The sequence below is a fragment of the Pinus tabuliformis genome, chromosome 2_2 (assembly GCF_031772625.1).
Source record: "Pinus tabuliformis cultivar Carrire ecotype Pingquan chromosome 2_2, CPIR1, whole genome shotgun sequence".
NCBI lineage: Eukaryota > Viridiplantae > Streptophyta > Pinopsida > Pinales > Pinaceae > Pinus > Pinus tabuliformis.
Window position 1 is genome coordinate 603,706 of NC_142300.1, and position 19,275 is coordinate 622,980.

Sequence of the window (19,275 nt, forward strand, 5' to 3'; positions counted from 1 at the left end):
CAAGGTCATCTTTCAATCATCAATGCAAACTTCAATGTCATCAGGGTTCTTGTAGATCCCTCTTTCCATCATGCTCATCATCATCATAAGGTCATCATCAAGTATGAGGTAGGCATACCTCTTTACAACTTCTCGCAAACTATGTGCCTGCAAATCTCAACAAGTACAACCAAGCACACACGTATGTACAAGAGCATGAAATTAACTTTATCAAACTAGGGTTATCATGTTATCACAAGGAGAGCATCTACGCTTATCAAAACATTGAATAAGAAATTAAACTTTAGATGTTGTAGACCTAAACTTAGTTAGGGTCACAATCATAGCGAAAACAATCAACTATGGTTACACTTTCATGCTCTAGAATCTTATATCAACTTCTACTAGGGTTTTGTCATAAACCCTAAATATTCTCATCAAACCCTAAAAGCTAGGGTTTCACTAAAGTGAACAAATAACAAAAGAAAACATTACAAGGGTTGATATAATCTAGAGATCTATCACCCTGACAATATAAGAATATTCATGATTCTATAGCAAAATCCTAGACATGAGAGTCATTAAAAGAAAATTTAAAGATAAAATGATTGTACCTTATTTAAACATACCTTGATTGGTTCCTTCTACAAACTTTGAATGACCCCCTATCAACATCCTCATGGTCCTTCTCCATATGAGTCTAACGTGCCCAAGGGATCAAGCTACCATTCCGTCTATTCATCATGCTCTTCATGGCTTTAAGATCAACATATCATTCTCATTTTGCTTCCTTCGTTATGTACTTGCAATATTCATTGACAAGCACAACCAAGCAAAACATACAAGTACAAGAGCATGATGATAATCTAGGGCTTTCATTAAATTTTTAGAGGATGAGTTCCTAGTGTTTTAAAACACAAACCTTAAATTCTTTGAAAGCAACAAATCTAGGGTTTTGATGTCATTTCATAGATTTCATTCAATGCAACCCTTAGGGTTTATCATATACCCTAGATTATTTGCAAACTCTAGGTTACTATGAGGGAACAAACATATTAGGGTAAGGGTTTTCTCATATGACTAAGGTTTTAAGCATCATCTATGGTTTACAATCCCTAGATACCAACAACCTCCAACAAGATAAAGGTCACAAACCCTAGAATGAAAAACATGTTATAAAAACCGTAATACATTTTTGTTAGAATCTTTATGCATAAAATAATTATACGTACCTTAAGGACTTCATACCTTAGTCCACCATGATCAAATGCTGCTACAAAACTTTCTTTAAGAGCTTCAAGCGTTTTGTCATCTCTACCTATTTGTGATCATTCAGGATACCAATGTTTGTAAATTTGCTTCATTAGGTCTCTAGATGCTTGACGCTTCCACCAAGGATTGTCTTCCGAAATTTTTTAAACAAGAAAACCATTTCAACTGCTTTCTTCTAATTCTAGTTAGGGTTCCTGTAGATACTACTACAGGTCTTCAAGATTTCTCCCATAGGCGAGCTTGCTTCAAATAATCCCAAGAACTTGACGACAAACTTGCAACGATTTAAGAATGATTCTTAATTTTGGATACTCTCCCCAAGGTGACTAGACACTGCTTGTGTGTACATTACTATTGCAACGACTCTTATAATTTTGCCTTTCTTCTTGAGTTCAAATTATGGTTTGCTTCATGTATTGAATGAGCTTGATACTCTTCCAAAGAATTGCCTTCAAATGATGTGAAATATAAGATGCTTCTTTCTGCTCTTCTTCTGATTTTGATTAGAGAATACTGTAGGAGATGCCACCGGTCTTTGAATGACATTTAACGACCGGTGGCCTTTCATTGTTACTTCGATCCTCAAGCTAGGGCTTTTCTTATAGCTATAAGAGTAGTTTTTTCGAAGACTGCAAAATTGATTCCTATTTTCGCTAGTTTAAGGTTGGCCTCTATGTAACAGATATGTCTCGGTCTTTCTTATATCAGAAAATTTCGGCCTTGATTAGATTGATTCCTTACTGGTTATTAGGACTACCTCTAGTCCACAAGAGGAACCTTTGATTCGGTCAAGCTTCTGTTATTGCATACATCCTTATACTCTTCGGATCTCTAAGATGATTTCAAGATCCTTATTCTTATGCTGAGGACTTTAGTCTTCTTCACAGAAACCTCGGTCTTAACTAGGCTCCTCAGATTTCTTGAAAATGATGACAAATGATGCTTAAGGAATGCTTCTTGACATTTTTACTCTCTTCGACCTTCTAGCCTAGGTCTGTGGCCTAATCTTAGAGATAATGAGTTATGAACAAACCCAAAAAATATGCTTTTAGGTCTCGGTCCTGAAGGCTGACGTATCCAATGCACCCTTTATCCTTTCAAATAATGATCTTCTAGCTGCCTTATGCCACTGTCCTTTGTTCTGATACCATTTTGAGAAATCATTAGGGTAGCAATTAGTGTTCCTTATTAAATTGATTTCTCTTTTCTTGACAATTACTTATGATTCTTTATTACTTCTTCTTTTGATTCTTATGTTCTTATCATCAAGATAATTGCCAAACAATGAAGATCACAAACAAAAGAAAGAGAGACACCAGAGATAAGCTCCAAGCCTAGGAAAAACCCCTCCAAGGGGAAAGCCCAAAAGAAATTCTCTTCTTATATAATCATTTTCAAAGGAGACTTCCAAGACCTAAAATCCAAAACAAGATTTCTTCCAAGACCAAGCCAACCACCAAACAAACTTTCTTTAATGTCAACAAGGGAATCTCCTTCTAAGCAAGAATTTTGTTCTTCAAATAAAGTCTGCAACCATTCTTGCACTTTTGGGCCTGTGGAAACCCTAAAGACCGCAAAGTATTCGCATGTGTGGGTTGAACAAGGAGTAATCTTAAAGATCCATTCCTTCACGGCATTCTTTCTTCCTAAGCTGGACTCTTCCTTATCTTCTAAGGTTCTCGCACTTCTTTTTCTATCGTAGATCAGATCAAGAGATGTATGTGTTCATCTTTTCCCAAGAGGTTGAAGTCCTCTTCTTTATATAGTTTTCACATTGCTCCTCAAGCCTACATTAGGTCGACTTCATGTAGGCTTAGCCGACTTGGTCTTGGGGTCTTTCTAGACTCTTCTAAATATTAAAATATTTTTTCTTTTCTTGTTACAAGTGCCCAATAGGGTCTTTTACATCATGACAATGACTTTGACTCAAGATAAAAACCCTAAAAGCACTCAATGGGTGCTTTTACCTAATGACCATTGACCTTGAGCATGAAACCCATGCTTAAATAAATAATTTTTCTTTTTCTTCTTTTGACAAATACATAAGAATTACATCATATCATGAGTCAAATAGCAATTATGAAGATCGATACTAGTTACACTTTTCAACACAAATCTCCTCTCCGTGGCAGCTCTAGAGGATGACAGATATGCTGTTCTATTTTGTAATGGGCAGGTGGTGATTTATCTGATGGGAGAGAGTGTGGATGCAGTATGAGTTATTGGCATTCGTGTGGGCAGGATGTACAAGCTGGCAGGTCATCCTATGGTTGGTGAGTGTGGATGGATCTCATGTTTAATGGTAGTGCCAAAAGCAGCTGGAGGAGAGGATTCTTCTAGCTTGGTTAGGACACTGTCATGGTTTGAGATGATGGAGGAGGATGCTTAGGGTGGGAGAGAGGAGTCTCCTAGGAGCATGGGTTATTGGCGCAAGTCTTTGGGTCAGGGATAGTTAGTAAGACGGGTTGCTAAGTCAAAGGGAGCTTCTGGTTTAGAGAGAGCTGATACAATAAACACTGTGATGGACTTAGAGTAAGATCCAGGTGGTAGAGGTGCCAGAAGTACCTCCCTCGCTAAGAGGGAGTGTTAGTTTTTGTAGTTCAGTAGGTACTTCCACATGGGTTGTGCCTAGCATGTGAAAGTGACCCTTCATATTCCCTCTTTAGTCATTTAACTTTATAAAGTGAGTTCATAAAGTTCGAAAGTGTACTCTTATATTTAATTACTAAAGTAATTTAAGTGATTTTAGAAAGTGGCCTTTTTCTAAAAATGATTTTATAAAGTTTGAGTGACCTAAGTGCGTTTAGAAAGTGTTTTTTCCTAAAAGTGATGTAAGTCATCTCAATGAGGTATTTACTATTAAGTCACAACTGTTGATCTTGAGATGGCAAGGTGTAATGGTTTTAGTAAGTAATGAGTTTATCAAAGTAGAAAAGGGAGAGGAAGAGGCACACTTTTCAAGAGAGAAAGAGAAGAAAGAGGGCTGAGGAAAAAAAGAGGAGCAGCAAGGAAGGACACAAATTCTAAGGCAACTAGCAGCAAGAAAAGGGCACGCTTTTCTATGAGAATTTCAGCCATTAATGCAGGCCGTACAACAACAAATTTGGGCATGAAATTTCAGCTGAGAGGGCATGAATTTCAAGGAAAAATACTGTTGTTTTGTACAGGAAAAATTGGCACAAAAATCGAGATAGGAAGGACACTGTTTTCTAGACTTTTTTCTGGTGCATTTAATGCTGTCCGCACAATCTGTACAGTGTACAATAGAAGCACAAAATTCTATCCAGCGTGGCACGATTTTTGAGATAAGTACAGCTGGTTTTTGTTGGAATTTAATTGTTGTAAACTCAAAAATTTCTCTGTGAGCATTTAATAAAATTTCCTCTTCTCTATCGGTTTTCCCTTTGGGGTTTTTTCAGGGGCTTTGCCCAAAAATCTCATGTGTCAATTTTTGTGGGTTTTTGCTGTTATCTTCAGCATTTAAAGTTCAGACTTAGTCTTCAGTTATTCTGCTCATAAAAATCAGATTGCATGTGTTTGGGTTAAAATATATTATTAATTTATTGCTGAAGTTTTTATTGGAGTGGGAAATCTGAGTGTTGACTAAATGTTTGATGAAATTCCTACATGAGCTAATCACATTGTAGTTGAAATTCCAACAGTCAGAGATCTTATGCTCCACATACACTTGCAAGGGCCCTTCTTATACTTTTGAGCAAAATCCCCAACCTTTTCTGCTATTTGTTTTGCCTCATTGAATGTATGAAGCAATATTTACTCCATTTCCTCTCAGAAGATGAGGAATTAGCAACCTGTAATAACATGGTGGCTAGAGATGACAGATGAGGGTTGTCCCCACCATTGAAGGCCCATGGCATTTGGAATTGCAATATATTAGATTACCTTACAAATGCTCCAAATTCCTTATGAACGTCCAATGCAAATCACAGATCCTTCTAGAATGAAAATAATTTGATATCTTCAATGTGGAGTAATAAATGGTGACATGTCTTTCCATTAAACTCAATTTTATTACCTATGCGTTCTTTTAATTTTTGGCTTGGTTTGTATGCAGTTCCAAAGGCCGTCTTCTAATATTGCAAATAGAACCCATACATAGCTCTAGGAGTGGTATGGTGCGTTCAAGCTCAGCATCAACTTCAATTGCAGCACCAGGTTCTCCATTTCATGATGGGGTGAGTTATAATCCAGAAAACGCATCTAACAGCAGTGCAGGTGGCAGTCCAGATGAAGCAAACCGTGAGGGTGCTAGGTTTGAGGAAGGTGGAGGATGGAAGTTAACATTGAAATGGCATGTTTCAATGCCGGGCATTGTTCTAGCTGTCTGCCCTTATCTTGAAGCATATATGTTGGCTTCTGCTGGTAACAGTGTAAGAGAAAGACCTGCTAAATATTTTGAAATTCCACCTTCCTGTTAAGTACTGTATGATTGAAGAGATTAGTCTGGACTCTATATAGTTTGGTACTTCTCTGTAGTAGTTTGTAAATGCTCTTAATGTCACTTTTGTGATGTTTTTGGCTGTACAATTATTATTAAAACTGATTTTAGCTTTGATAATAGCAATTGTTTTGCCAGTTGTTTTGTTTAGGGTTTCCAGCAGATGCTCCACAACGTCTAAGACGATTCTCATCTGTCAAGACACGCTTCACAATCACATGCATCACTGTTCATCTGACAAGGATTGCTGTTGGGGATTGCAGAGATGGCATACTTTTCTTCTCTTATCTAGAGGTTGGGACCTCATGCATGTTTTCTAAATAAGCTTTTGGCTGTTTTCAGTTTTAGTTTCTTATGAATTCAATCTGAAGCTTTAGATCCTAGAATTTGTACTTCAGGTGCTCTTTGTTGTCCATATATAGAATCTTAAGATAGTTGGAACTTGTTTTCAGGACACGAGAAAGTTGGAACTATTATATTGTGATCCAGCTCAGCGTCTAGTTGCTGATTGTGTCCTCATGGATCTAGATACTGCTTTTGTGTCTGATCGCAGAGGCAACTTTTGTGCCCTCTCTTGTTCAAATTTGTCGGACGGTATGATTTTCTCTGTTCAAATTTCATATATGACTTTTTTCTAAACAGTGTTCCTAGAGAGTTTGTCTGTTCATGTAGGGGCTACTTGCTTTAAAATGTTGATATGTCCTGACAAAATCTAATACCAAAATACTATAGATGGAAAACAAAAAACAGTTGAAAATCTTATTACCTTAATATACTTATTATTAAATAAATGTTAATCTGAAATGTTTGGATGCTTTTATGTAAATAAACATTTACCACATTTACCATAATTTACCACATTTATTTTGTTAGAAATTGAGTGATTCCCACCGTAGCAGTTTGGTTTGCATTAGGATTTGGAGCACTTGAAAATAGAATGTGGCCTGTTTTAGTTAATTAGTTTATTTTTTGCATTCTGGACAGAAAATGCAAGTCCTGAGCGCAATTTGGCTCTCAGCTGTTGGTACCATCTTGGTGAAGCAATCATGAGGATCCAAAAGGTATGATTGCTTGTCTTATTCTGGTTTCTCAAATCTGCAAAGGAACAGGGGAACATGGGTAGCAGCAATAATTTGTTCCATACCTTTATTAGTAAGAAACCCTTGAAAGCTTCCACCTGAAGCTTTTAAAAATGATTTGGTCCTTTCTTAGTATAGGTGGTCTGACATCACATAAATACACACACACAGATAACACAGATAATCATTGTTACATGAATTGCTGGTGCAATCGGAGTTGGCAGAAGAGTACAGTGTGGGTGTAGCACTCTTCTGGAAATTAGGAATTGGGGATAGGAACCCTAATCCCAACTTACAAATATATCGTTAGAATATAATTTTGTTTTGAATCACTAGCTTTAATTTTTGAGATTTTTTAGAGTATTAAAAACTCTAAGAAAGTCTGTCTTGACTTCCAACTCTGCATATTTTGTAAGCATGCCTTTCTCAAGCATAAATGTTTCATTCGATTGCTCTATTTTCTGAACTAGAGGCTGAGATATTTTAATTGAAAGTCTAGTATATTGATGCAGGATCCAACTATTTTGCCCAAGGTTACTCTGCTTTGGCCATATGCCTGTCGTAAACAAACATTGAGTTATATTCAATGCAACTTAGTAAAATGGAATGGAATAAAAATAAAACATGGTCGTCTTTCGATGTAGCTCTTGAGAAATTATTCGATGTAAAAATTGTCAGATCATATAAAATTCATTTTAAGATTATTCTTGTAGGTTTGGTGCAATGTTATTATTTTAATGTGAAAAAACATTATGTGGTTATTGATTGGCTCTTTTAAGGTAGTGAGGAGGAGATTTTATGCCAAGATTACACAAGATAGGCTTGTCTGGTTATTGATTCTCATGCACTGAACATTGACAATCTCTTAGCTTTTCAATGCTAGAAGATGTGGTAATAAGAATTGTAGACAACACACACTACAATACAACAGTAGGATGTAAACAACACACAATAAGATGCAGTGATAGGACCTGCAACTGATGCTTGAAATATATTTAGGTGTTTGTCGTTAGGGATATTAGGATAGCCTTAGATTCAAATTTTAGCAAATGAACATCATGAATGAAACACTCTACAATGTGACAATAGGCCAGTGTGAACATGACACAAGTTCAGATTCATTTCTTGTTGAAAAGTGTAGCGAGATGTCGTCTCTGGCTTGTGCCTTAGCCAGAAAGACCGAGTTTGTATTTCCTTTGACTATGGACGAGTTCATGGAGATGGAGAGTTCATGCATAGTGATGGAGGTTCCATCACGTGGAGCCTTCCTCAGTTAAGTACAGGATCGAGTAGCAGTCCAAGTTTAGAAGAGGACAAGTTGGGAGCTTCAGTTTCTAATTGAGGCAAGGATGAGTTAGAGAGTTAGTTAAACTCAGTTAACAAGTCAATCACAACTGCTGTTCTAAATTTATATTTGCCAGATTTAGCATGGATCAAATTGATAAAAGGAGGACGAAGGCACAATCTTAACTAAGTTGTTTTGCTCACGAAGGAGTCAGGACTGTGACAAGACAAAGCTCACTAGATTGTGAGAGAGGGCACAGTTTTGTGTGAGATCATCCTTGCTGTGAGTGCATACTTTGGAGGAGCCAATATGCAGTTTTTGAAGAGGCTTTCTTGTGCAGACTTGCGCTTGGAGCTAGGGGCTGCGTCCCAAAGAATAGGAGGCCCTCTGTGCTAGAGAAAAGGAGGCCTGTGTGCAGGGATATTGAGCCAGGCAGTGGAGACCTGTGTGTAAAGAATTCAGGCCAGGCAGTGGAGATCAGCGCAAGGAAATAGGGCCAGACAGGTGGCAAGGAAGTAGGAGCTGGATCAAGTGTGTTTGCAGGGTGAGTCCAGCTAGTAGAGCGTGAGGACTAGATTGTTATCAGTGTGATAAACTGCTCTGTAAGAGATCAGATTGCTCAAACTCTGTAAATAAAAATACAACAGCAAAGAAAGGGGTTTTACCAGTTGGTTTTCCCAAGAAAACATATTGTGTTGATTTGTGTGACTGTGTTTTTATCTCTGCGTTTTATTCCACTGCTTATCAGTTAAAGAACTTTGTATCTTGGTGAAGGTCAAGTAGGTTTCAGTATTGGTTGCCTTGTTTTTCAGTTATTGACTAAGTAGCTGCAATGTTCTATGGAAATTTAACATTTCTTAATCATAAATGTTCATTGTACAAATTCTGTGACTGGAAAGAGATCCTATTTGATCTGGTCCAAAAAAGGGAAAAAATTGAAGAATTTGATATAGATCCAAGATTCCCCAATTCTGGGAAGATTCCAGTGAGAGTGCAGGGGGGCCTAAGGCTAATCTGGTAATTGCACAGATAACACAGAACAGAATACTGCGTTTGTGACTGGTATGAAGGTTGTGTGACCTGAGTGGTTAAGCAGATGCGACGATTTGCTACAGGGTGGGGGTGGCGGTTAGGATGGCGCAGCACCTGATGGGGCACCGATGGTTACGTACGGTGGAATGTACTTGTGGATGGCAGTGCAGTGGTAGTAGACGGCTTGGCAGCTGGGTTTGATTGTGTCTCAGATTGCATCAGAATCGGTACAAACGACGACTGCACAAAAGGGAAGTGGGAATTGTCTCTGGGATTGCAGCAGAACTGGTGTGAACAAAGACTGCACAAAAGGGCGGCTGGAATTGTGTCTCGGATTGCGGCAAAACTGGTACAAACTGTCATTTTTTTCTTTTAATTTTTAATTTTTAATTTTAATTTTTTTTAATATATATATATATATAGTTTTTTTTCAACTTTTTTTTTTTTAATTAAATAATAGGATTTTTTTTTGTTATTATTATTATTTTTTTAATTTTTAATTTTCTCTCTATATATATTTTCCCCTTTTTATCTTTATATATATATAATAATAATAATAATATATATATTTTTAAAGAAACGGGTATATAAACTAGAAAAAGGGCCAGGTCCCGTACAAAATTCAAGAGTGTGCTCTTTGCAATTTTCATCGATTTACATTGAAATGAGACCTTCTTGCTACCAGCCTTATTTACATAGAGTCTTTGAACATAACTATAACTATAAACTCTCCAAAAAACACCACTATATTCTATACATCGACATAACATATATATAATATTAAAACGAAAATATTTCAGCTACTACCGGGATCGATTTCTAGGTTCATCCACTGTCGTTGTCAATTCCTGTGTCATCCTCTCCAGCATCCAAGACCTGCTCAGCTACAACAACCTCAACACCAACAACGTTGAAGACTGTGGCTTCCCCAACCCCGAATACTTCCTTTAGAACCCCGACTGTAGCAGTTTCCACTTTTATTTCGATGTTTCCACCTTCTGCTGCACGCTCAACACATCGATGCACATGCCTTCCATTGTCTTCTGCAACAACTCCATATCTTTGCCCAATCCTGATAACTGAGCATAGAGAACTGCCATATTTTCATTTATTTCCTTAACAATTTCCTTTATAACTTGTTTACACGAATTATCTACCAAACTCTCGATGCTTCCACCACTGCCATGACCAGACCCTGAGCCTCCACCATTGCCGTTACTCGCAAAGGCCATCTTCACGACAATCTGGCTTTGGACAATAACTATCCTTTGATTAATTGACCACAGCCAGCTACAATATATAATAGCATGTTCAACCCCGACATTCCTCCCAGTCTTATCCTTCATAAATGCTAGACGATTCAGAGTCTTGTCAAGGCAACTTCCCTCCATTTCCTCCACCGCTAGAAATAACCAGGAACGTTTTGCGATGGTACCAGCTTCCCCTGTGGGTATAACTATATTGCTACCACACCTGTGCCTTAACTCGATACCTACCATCCCAACTTCCAAAGCATTGCAGAGGATCATCGGGGAGCTAACCATCTTAACTACTGACTTAATTCTCTGAAGACCTGTACCCCAACAGTACAATGTCGACCTGGTGCTACAGTTCAGGGGATATGACATGTGATTACGTCTTGATTGATACTTAAACTACCTTGTTCCAACACCACCCCTGCGTTGGCTTGACCATCCGCCAAGTGGTTATTGGCCCACAACACATGGAACAAATCTACCTTTTCAAATTTTTTTAATAAGTAAATAATCTTGACCATGGTTGAGGAGGTTTCATCTTCGAGAAGGTTGATGTTCTCGAGGAGCTTCATACATTTTTGTATAATCATCATGGAATCGCCAACTATAGACAATATTTTGATACCATTAAACACACTAATGTTCAGACCTTGTCAAAGAGAAAGGGCTTCCGCTTGATTATTTGATGCGATGCGAACTTTATTTATGTTTTTTCTTCAAGGTTAACAATTACCCTTCTTGCTCCAGCATCCCCGAATAATAATAGTATCTTTGACCCTTTTCTTATATATATATATTTAATTATCTTTTTTTGAATGGCCAAAGGGTTTTTTTTTGCTTCATCACGAACGTCGGCACTAGAGAAACTCCAATTTTTATTTGAAAGTGTGGCTAAACCCTGACCAAAGGCCTGATGATCAAAAAAAGTGGCTCTGATACCAATGTAATGAATAGAGGTCGTATTCAAAATATTTGGAATATGTTAATATCCATTATAGGACAAGTAATATTTTATATAAGAATGTTGAATGTACAGTTGATATGATATATTGTGGTGATAAATGAGGGTCTGCTTATATCCTAGGCAAGGTGCCCCTTCACGAATAGTCATGTCCTTTAGAACATGTCTCTTCAATATGCTAATTATTTATTAGTTATTACTTATATATTATTTTCATAATTGAGATCAACAATGCTTTGACTGAATTAAGAAAAGATGTGAGATAAACCCTAGATCTCCAAAAATTGCCTTTGAAAAATATTTGATCAACCAAACAAAAGAAAACTACACCCTTTTGTCTCATGAAAAGAATTCACTTCTTTGATAACTCAACAAGTTTACAATGATTCGCCAAGGAGGAGAAGACCTATATTTATAGATGAGGCTCTTCAAAATATCCTCCTTGGTCTCCCACAAAATAGGTAACTTGCCATCCACAAAAGCTTGGAGGTTATGTTAAGAAAATTATATTTCAAATTTTACATTGGATAAAACCCCAAAAGAGGCAGTCATGCTACAACAAAGAGGCCCAAGACGGCCATTTTGGCCGCCATTGAGCAAACTTTTCACTTGTGGCTGGTTGGCTTGCTTGAAAAATCAACTGTCTTGGTGGTACAATGACTCAATTTGACCAAGGTTTGACCCTAAAACAACTAGTAGATGACTTCCTTGGATGATCTTTTCTTGCTTGCAATTTGATTAATTTTTGCCTTGAATGCTAACTTTTCTTGCTTGGAGTCCCTTTGCTTGACTTAGTGAAGACTTCATCATGCGATGACTTGCTTGCTTGACCTTCCTTGCTTTAAAATTGAGTACTCAACCTCTTCAATTGCAAATGTCTAGCTTGTTAGGATGAAATTTGCTTGAAAATAGGCTCAAAGTTGATTTCTTGATACTTGAAATGCCGTTGGCGGCCTTATTTCACCAACATGCTTCTTTAAATTTGCTTGATGTGGGCTATTCTTTTCTTCAAGAGGAGTTAACCTCCTTTCTTTGCCTTATTACATTCCAACGACTCCCTTAATTACTTCATATGTTTGTTCTTTGACCTTGATTAGATTGCTTTAGCCCTTAGAGCTTGCTTGCTCATTAATTGCCTCAACATGTAGCTTGAAAGGACCCTTGCTGCCTTGTTTGATGAATTCGGCTTGCCAATCTTACTTCCAATGCTAACGACCAACTTGATTGGGAAGATATTGGCCCTTTCTTTTAGTAGATCACACTTGATGCTTGATAATTAGCCCTTGGGTGATCTAAATTGGCACACTAAGCTCCAAAATTTCAATATTAGCTTTCATATTCTTATTTGCTCCTTCATAATAACCCTAAAGAGAATGATGTCATGCCACACATGTGGTACAAGTGCTTGGAGATGCCTCCTTGGCTAGAGCGTGGAGTTGATTTGGCTTGTGCGAGTCACCTTCTTGCCACATTGTCCTTGTAAACTTCCTCACTTGGCCTCAAATTATTTTGCTTGCACTGTCACATGAAAAGCCCTTTTTCCCCAAAACTGGGTCCACTATTGTAATTAGAGTTTTGTGAGGGTGTTCTAACTCCTTCAAAAGACAGGTGGTTCATCTAGGCATAGAGATGTGCCTGAAAACCTATAGTATGATGCCTTAGGAGATGCAAATGCATTGGAAACTGTGAGATTATCAGGATGCAAAGCCAAGGCAAAATAGATATGGTGATCAACCTTACAAGGCTTTATTGGCGCACATGATATTTTAAACCATGATTCCTAGCAATGCTTACTCCATGATACCCTCACACCATCTCAGGATATAAGAATATCCATCATGGCAGGGAGTTATCACCCACCAGGGGGAAGTCAATGATGCCATAGAGGCATACATATCATGAAATAGATAATACCAAGAATAGCCATGGCTGTCCACACCAACATGGATCTAAGAGTCGCTTTTACAAATGAGACACATCCACATGGATTTACAGGGCTATAAGGCACATCCTCTGGGCTTATATGGCATGGCCAAATGGTTTTGTAGTACTCGTACTGGAGAGAAGGGTAACATGTCTTACATTCATGCCTAGGTTGAGCTTATTGTTGTATCATTATCTCGATACCTTGGTGGGTCATTATTAGCGAGTACAACTTAAGTTGCATAGTACAACGCTTTGATGGAGCATTTAGCTTCATTAACACACATGTTGAGACACATTGGACATTTTATTGTTATTTGTCTTGAGTGGAGGGGCCATCCCCTTGGACTTAGGAATTAGTTGGTTTTTGTTGACTCGTTGAGCGATCTATCCATTTGTACAAGTTTTGAGTTGTAACCACTTTGGAGCTTATTTTTATTATTTATTAGGGAAGGTGTGCACATTGGACAAAGCACCCATGGAGAATCTTCTATTTTGAAGAGTTGTTTAAGGTCCCAAGACCTTTGACCATGCCTTGCATATGGAGCACCCTACTTTAATTTATGTGTGAGGAGGTTATCACACATTTTTAGGCACACCAATTGAGTTTGTTGAGCATTGTTTATTATACTATTGTTGACTCCTTCGTTGTACAGTTGAAGGGTTGGTTTGCATTGGCAATTGTGCTTGGAGTTTGTTAGAAGGGTGCCCTTGTCCTAGTGGTTATGCTTGACATATGGTTAACCATTTCTCTTCTTTGTGGAACACGTAGATTGCACATGCATTGCTTGGATTGCCTAGCTTGGGATTCACTCATGTGGTTGACTTTTTCTTCATGGATGATTATTATTGCACACATCGATGCACCTCATGGGTCAATTTTTCTGTTTTAAAAAGTAGTTAATGAGTGGTCTCCCACGAAGAATATTAAGTTGTTTTCTTTACTTATGCATCTTGGAGGGCACTCTTGCTGATTTCTTCTAGGTGGACTATGGAGCACGCTCTCCCATGTCATGGACTGTTTAAATGTATTCTTGAGAATGCATTTTGGAGGGCATGCATCATGTGGCATTATTTTATTATTGGATGGTGGTTTGAGGTGGCCCCAGGGCACTCTCTTGTAGGGCGGATGAAGTATTTTATTGTTTTCTTGGAGTAATGTGTCACCTAATAGATTTCAAACCCTAGTCATCCATGTTGGAGGAGTTATTGCGTTGCATCTTACTTTGTCTATTTTATTGGAGGGAACACCATTGAGGCATTTTATCATTTGGTAGAGCACTTGACATGGTCAACTCCTCGTTTAGAGGAGGCACCCTACTCTTCTTTTTTTGCTATTTTTGGAGGGATTTTCCTACCTATATTATTTTATTATTATTTGTCTTGTCATGGAGTGAGTTAGCGAATATTGTATTTTATTGTACATATGAATTTTTTATATATAAAGAAGAGTTTCTCCATTTAAAGGTGACTTTGGTGGATTGAGATTGAGAATAGAAGCATGGAGATGATAATGGTTCACAGGCTCTATTGTATATCATTCTTGAAGACTAATGAAGAAATGTGGTATTGCATCCACTTTGTTGTGATGCTCATTTTATGCTCATCAATTTTGTTGTGAATTTGTTGTAGAAACTTCTTGTTTTCATGCTAATGTGACGGACATTTCCCTCTTGATTTCCTTTTTGTTTATTTCTGCATTGTTATCCTTCATCTAACAATTTAGCTGCTGTTTTGATTAATAATTCAGCCAAATAAAATAGCACTTCCATTTTAACATTGATGAGTGGCGTATCTAGCTCTCCAAGATAAGTTTCAATAATAATTTCCACCATACATTCTAAGGTTGAATATGTCAAATTATTCCTCTCTCCAAGATAAGTTTCAATAATAATTTCCACCATACATTCTAAGGTTGAATATGTCAAATTATTCCTCTAATAAAATGATGAATGTATCAAACTAGTTCTTTCATCCATTAAGGTTGAATGTGGTAAATTAGTTTTTTCCTCCATTATATAATTAGTTCTTTCATCCATAAGGTTGAATGTGTCAAATTAGTTTTTTCCTCCATTATATAATTAGTTCTTTCATCCATTAAGGTCGAATGTGGCAAATTAGTTTTTTCCTCCATTATATAATTAGTTCTTTCATCCATTGAGGTTGAATGTGGCAAATTAGTTTTTTCCTCTATTATAATGCCTTTCCATGAAGTAGTTGTCAAAGTATCAAATAGATCTTTTTGTTATGCAATATTTCATGACTCCATTAGCCTAAGGGATTGGTAGGTACTAGTTTGCATATTTCTTGATTTTCCATATTTGTTTCCACATTTTTCATATACTATGCTACAACCTTTGTTTCTTGATTTTTCATATTTGTTTCCACATTTTTCATATACTATTTCACCTTAAGCCCCCACTCCATATCCTTGATTGATTTTTCATATTTGTTTCCACATTTTTCATATACTATTTCACCTTAAGCCCTCACTCCATATCCTTGATAATCCTACCTTAGGGAATCCCCTTTGTGTTAGAGAAGTACGAACCTAGAATATGGGGAAGAGATATTGAGGTGATAGTGGGTAGCCTTCCTTAGTTACAAAAAATTGGGACTTTACACTTTTGTGGATGCTAGATTTTATTGTATCAACATGATATTGGTTGTGAGAAGAGACAACAAAGCCACCAAAAAGTGTGTAGTTCTATCTCTACTAAAATTCCCTTCTTATAGTGGTCAGATTAAGACTAGATCATGGGATGAAAGGACTAATATTGTAGCTAAATCCTAATTATCATAGGAAGATTTTTGCAGTTGTATGGTGGTTATGTTCTCCCATGATTCTGTGCATAGGTGAAATTGTGTAGCATACTCTTTTGAGCAGTGAGCTTGATTTGGAATATATTTTAAAGAGTTGTTATGGTAGTACAAGTTCTTATATAGAGCCCTATCCTTCTTGGATCCACATTGTTGACTCGACCTTTGTAGATTGACCCAAGGAACCTCATCTTCCCTTGCCTTGATCCACTCAAATTTGAATTAATATTATAGTTGTTGTGGAATAGAAGTAGATGTCAAATACTAAATTGTTCCTAAATTATTCAAAGTGTCATTGCAGAGGAGTTGGTATGTTGTTTCATTGACAATAAGGAGGTTAAGATTTCAAAAGCCATGCCCAAAAAAAGAGGAGGATTTTTGAAGTTTTGGGGACTTTGGATGGAACTTTTGAAGTCGTTTTGGAGGGAAAATTTGTCATTTTTTAATGTTTATGGGGTAATTTAACCATGACTTTTGCATACATGCTTTGAATTTTATTACATCAGTTGCATAGTGGTGGTGATTCAATGGGATTTCCAACAACTTATTGGAGTTTTATATATTTTTCACTATGGATGAGCTTGATGTTGAAGAATTATTTTTCAAGTAATGTTGTGAGGAAGACAATTTGCTATGGAATCGTTGTGGAGATGATTTACTGTCCATAGACTCCAAGAAATTAGTGAGAAGAAAGTTGTTATTTTGTAGACTACTACCAATAAACTTTGAAATAAAGTTATCTCCTTGTAGGATATTAATGACAAGAATAATATTGAGTGTGTTACATTGTAGGACCATATCTTTGGCATACATGCTTTGAATTTTTTTACATCAGTGGTATAGTGGAGTTGATTCAGTGGGATTTCCAACAACTTTTTTTTTCCTTGGAAAAAGCATAATTTTATTATCATTTGAAATAAAATTACATTTTGTTGATACATGCCTAGCATGTATTCGGAGATAAAGGATCACTTGGATCCGTCACAATAGTGGCTAAAAGCCCTCATAACTAAGCAAAAAAGAAAAAACTAGCAAGAATGCCTAATGAGTCTGTATAGTTGTAGAAATTATCCACTTTTCCTTTCTTCCCTTTCTTCATTTTTACCTCCTTCCAAATCCCTGTGGCAAGCTGGATAATAGCTAATGCCGTATCTGCTATATTTGCTATAGGGGTGAGCTCCTTTTCTGATTCAGAGCTCTCTGATAGACTGATACACAAGATCTTTTGGTTCTTGGTATCATCTCATTGTTCATTGCCGTTGCTTCGTGTATCGCAGGAATTGGTGTGACTGCCATCTCTATGTTTTGATTGGGATTTGTTGCTTGTGGAGGGTGCTCCTCTTGTGTTGTTGTTTAAGTCATTTCCTCATTTTCTTTGCTTGGGAGGTCCTTTTGATCCCACCCTCTTCATTATCAAAAAGTGGGGGCTCATCGGGTTGCCAACTTTTTGTTTTGAGCCGTTGCCCTTTCCTCTTATTTATTGGTTTTTTGGCCATAGGGCAACTATCTTGTAAGTGTCTTGTTTGGTTACATACACGGTTAGGCAACCCCTGGCTAAGGTCGATCTCCACACAAATGCGAGCGTATGTGAAAAGCCCCTTTGTTATTCTCTCGCTGTCTGTTTTAATAAATACTCCTAGTGTGTTTCCAATGTTTTTAAGAACTTGATGGTGCCAAAAGGGGAGTGGGAGATTAGGTGGACAAACTCAAACGGGCATTTTTATTATTGATGAGTCGAAATCAGGGAACCAGTTAGTAGTGAATAACCAAACTCTTCCCCAGAATCATGGTCCTTCCTCCATAATTTTTTGGTAGTCTTCTTTTGAGAAAGTGTGAACAATGAAGAAACCCTTTGAGCATAAGTAGATGTCACATTCTGTAGTCCAGTTTGTGTAGATCCATCGGTATAGGTCCACAGAGATAAGCCAAAAGCAGTTAAATCTACAGATTATAGCCTCTTTATGAAAATATGAGAACATGTTATTTACTTGAGAGTTACAGATCTCTAATTGTGGGTGTTTCTGCATCTTTTCCACTATGTAAGGCCCAAGCAGTGTGCCAACTGGGGCTGTGGCCTTAGCATGTTCTGCACCCCCTTTGGCTGTTTCTTTGTCGGAGGTTGAAGGACTTGTTACCCACCACTAGTGGGTGACCCTTGTAGGAGAATTTCTCCTAGATTTGTATTCAACCGACAGCCAACAACTCCTTGCCAGCCACTTGATAGCTTTGATGTGCTACCATTCTCTGCCACCTGAGCCAGTTGTTGTGTATCCTCGCTCATCTGTCATGATCATATGTTTGAAGCTATGAAACCGGATTCGTTGGAAATGGCCTGCGTGTCCGAATCCCATGAATCGGACATGATTCGTTGGGGATCCGAATCCCATGAATTGGACACGATTCGTTGGGGATCCGAATCCCATGAATCAGACACGATTCGTTGGGGATTCGAATCCCAGAATGGGACATGTCGTGTCCTAATGGGACACGTACGAATCTTGTGGATTCATATGTGTCCCATTAGGACACAACGTGTCCCAATTTTGGGATTCAAATCCCAAAAAAAATGAAACCCTCAGGCATAAAAAGGCGTTCTTTCAATCATTTACCATTTCTCTCTTTGAGTTTTGCATACATTAAGTTGTGGGCAAGGAGCTAAGGGTGTGGAGCGTTCGGCAAGGAGATTCAAGCAACAGTTAAGTGCTTTTCATCTCTATTTTTTTGCATTTCTATTACAGCAGTTTGTATATGAATTTTTTTGACAAATTTGTGCATGTTTTGTTTATTTTTTTTACAGTATTCATGGCTCAATCAAGGGCAGCAGTTAGGGGGCAAAGGAAGGGGAAGAATGTCTCCATTGGAGATGCCCCTCCTCCCCCAATATCATCAGAGTCTGCTGCAAGTAATGTTGAGGGAAGAGGAGGACCTAAAGACAGCATTGAGAAATATCCCTTGTGGAAATATGTCACAAGAGAGGATGGGACAAGCACCAAGGGGAAGGGAGGAGGAAATGTGCAATGGAGATGCAACTTTTGCCACATTCCTTTCAAAAGCACATATTACCGTGTGAAAGCCCATTTGTTGGCTTTACTAGGTTGTGGAATTGGAGCTTGCAAAGCTGTTCCTTTACAAAAGAGGAAAGCAATGGAAAAGGAGTTCACTGTTGGTATGGAAAATGTGGCTACAAAATCAAGAAAAACCAAGAATGA

The 19,275-nt window shown here is 37.6% G+C and overlaps 1 protein-coding gene across 1 annotated transcript in view; it reads left to right on the forward strand.

Moving 5' to 3' along the window:
- LOC149191244 (Cleavage and polyadenylation specificity factor (CPSF) A subunit protein) overlaps positions 1–19,275 on the forward strand; it is a 134,457-nt gene that overhangs the window by 65,234 nt on the left and 49,948 nt on the right. The window contains exons 9-12 of the mRNA XM_089404140.1: positions 5,327–5,642; positions 5,849–6,004; positions 6,163–6,304; positions 6,695–6,771. Coding sequence (XP_089260266.1) covers positions 5,327–5,642; positions 5,849–6,004; positions 6,163–6,304; positions 6,695–6,771 — 691 coding nt within the window. The remainder of the gene's footprint in view (positions 1–5,326; positions 5,643–5,848; positions 6,005–6,162; positions 6,305–6,694; positions 6,772–19,275) is intronic.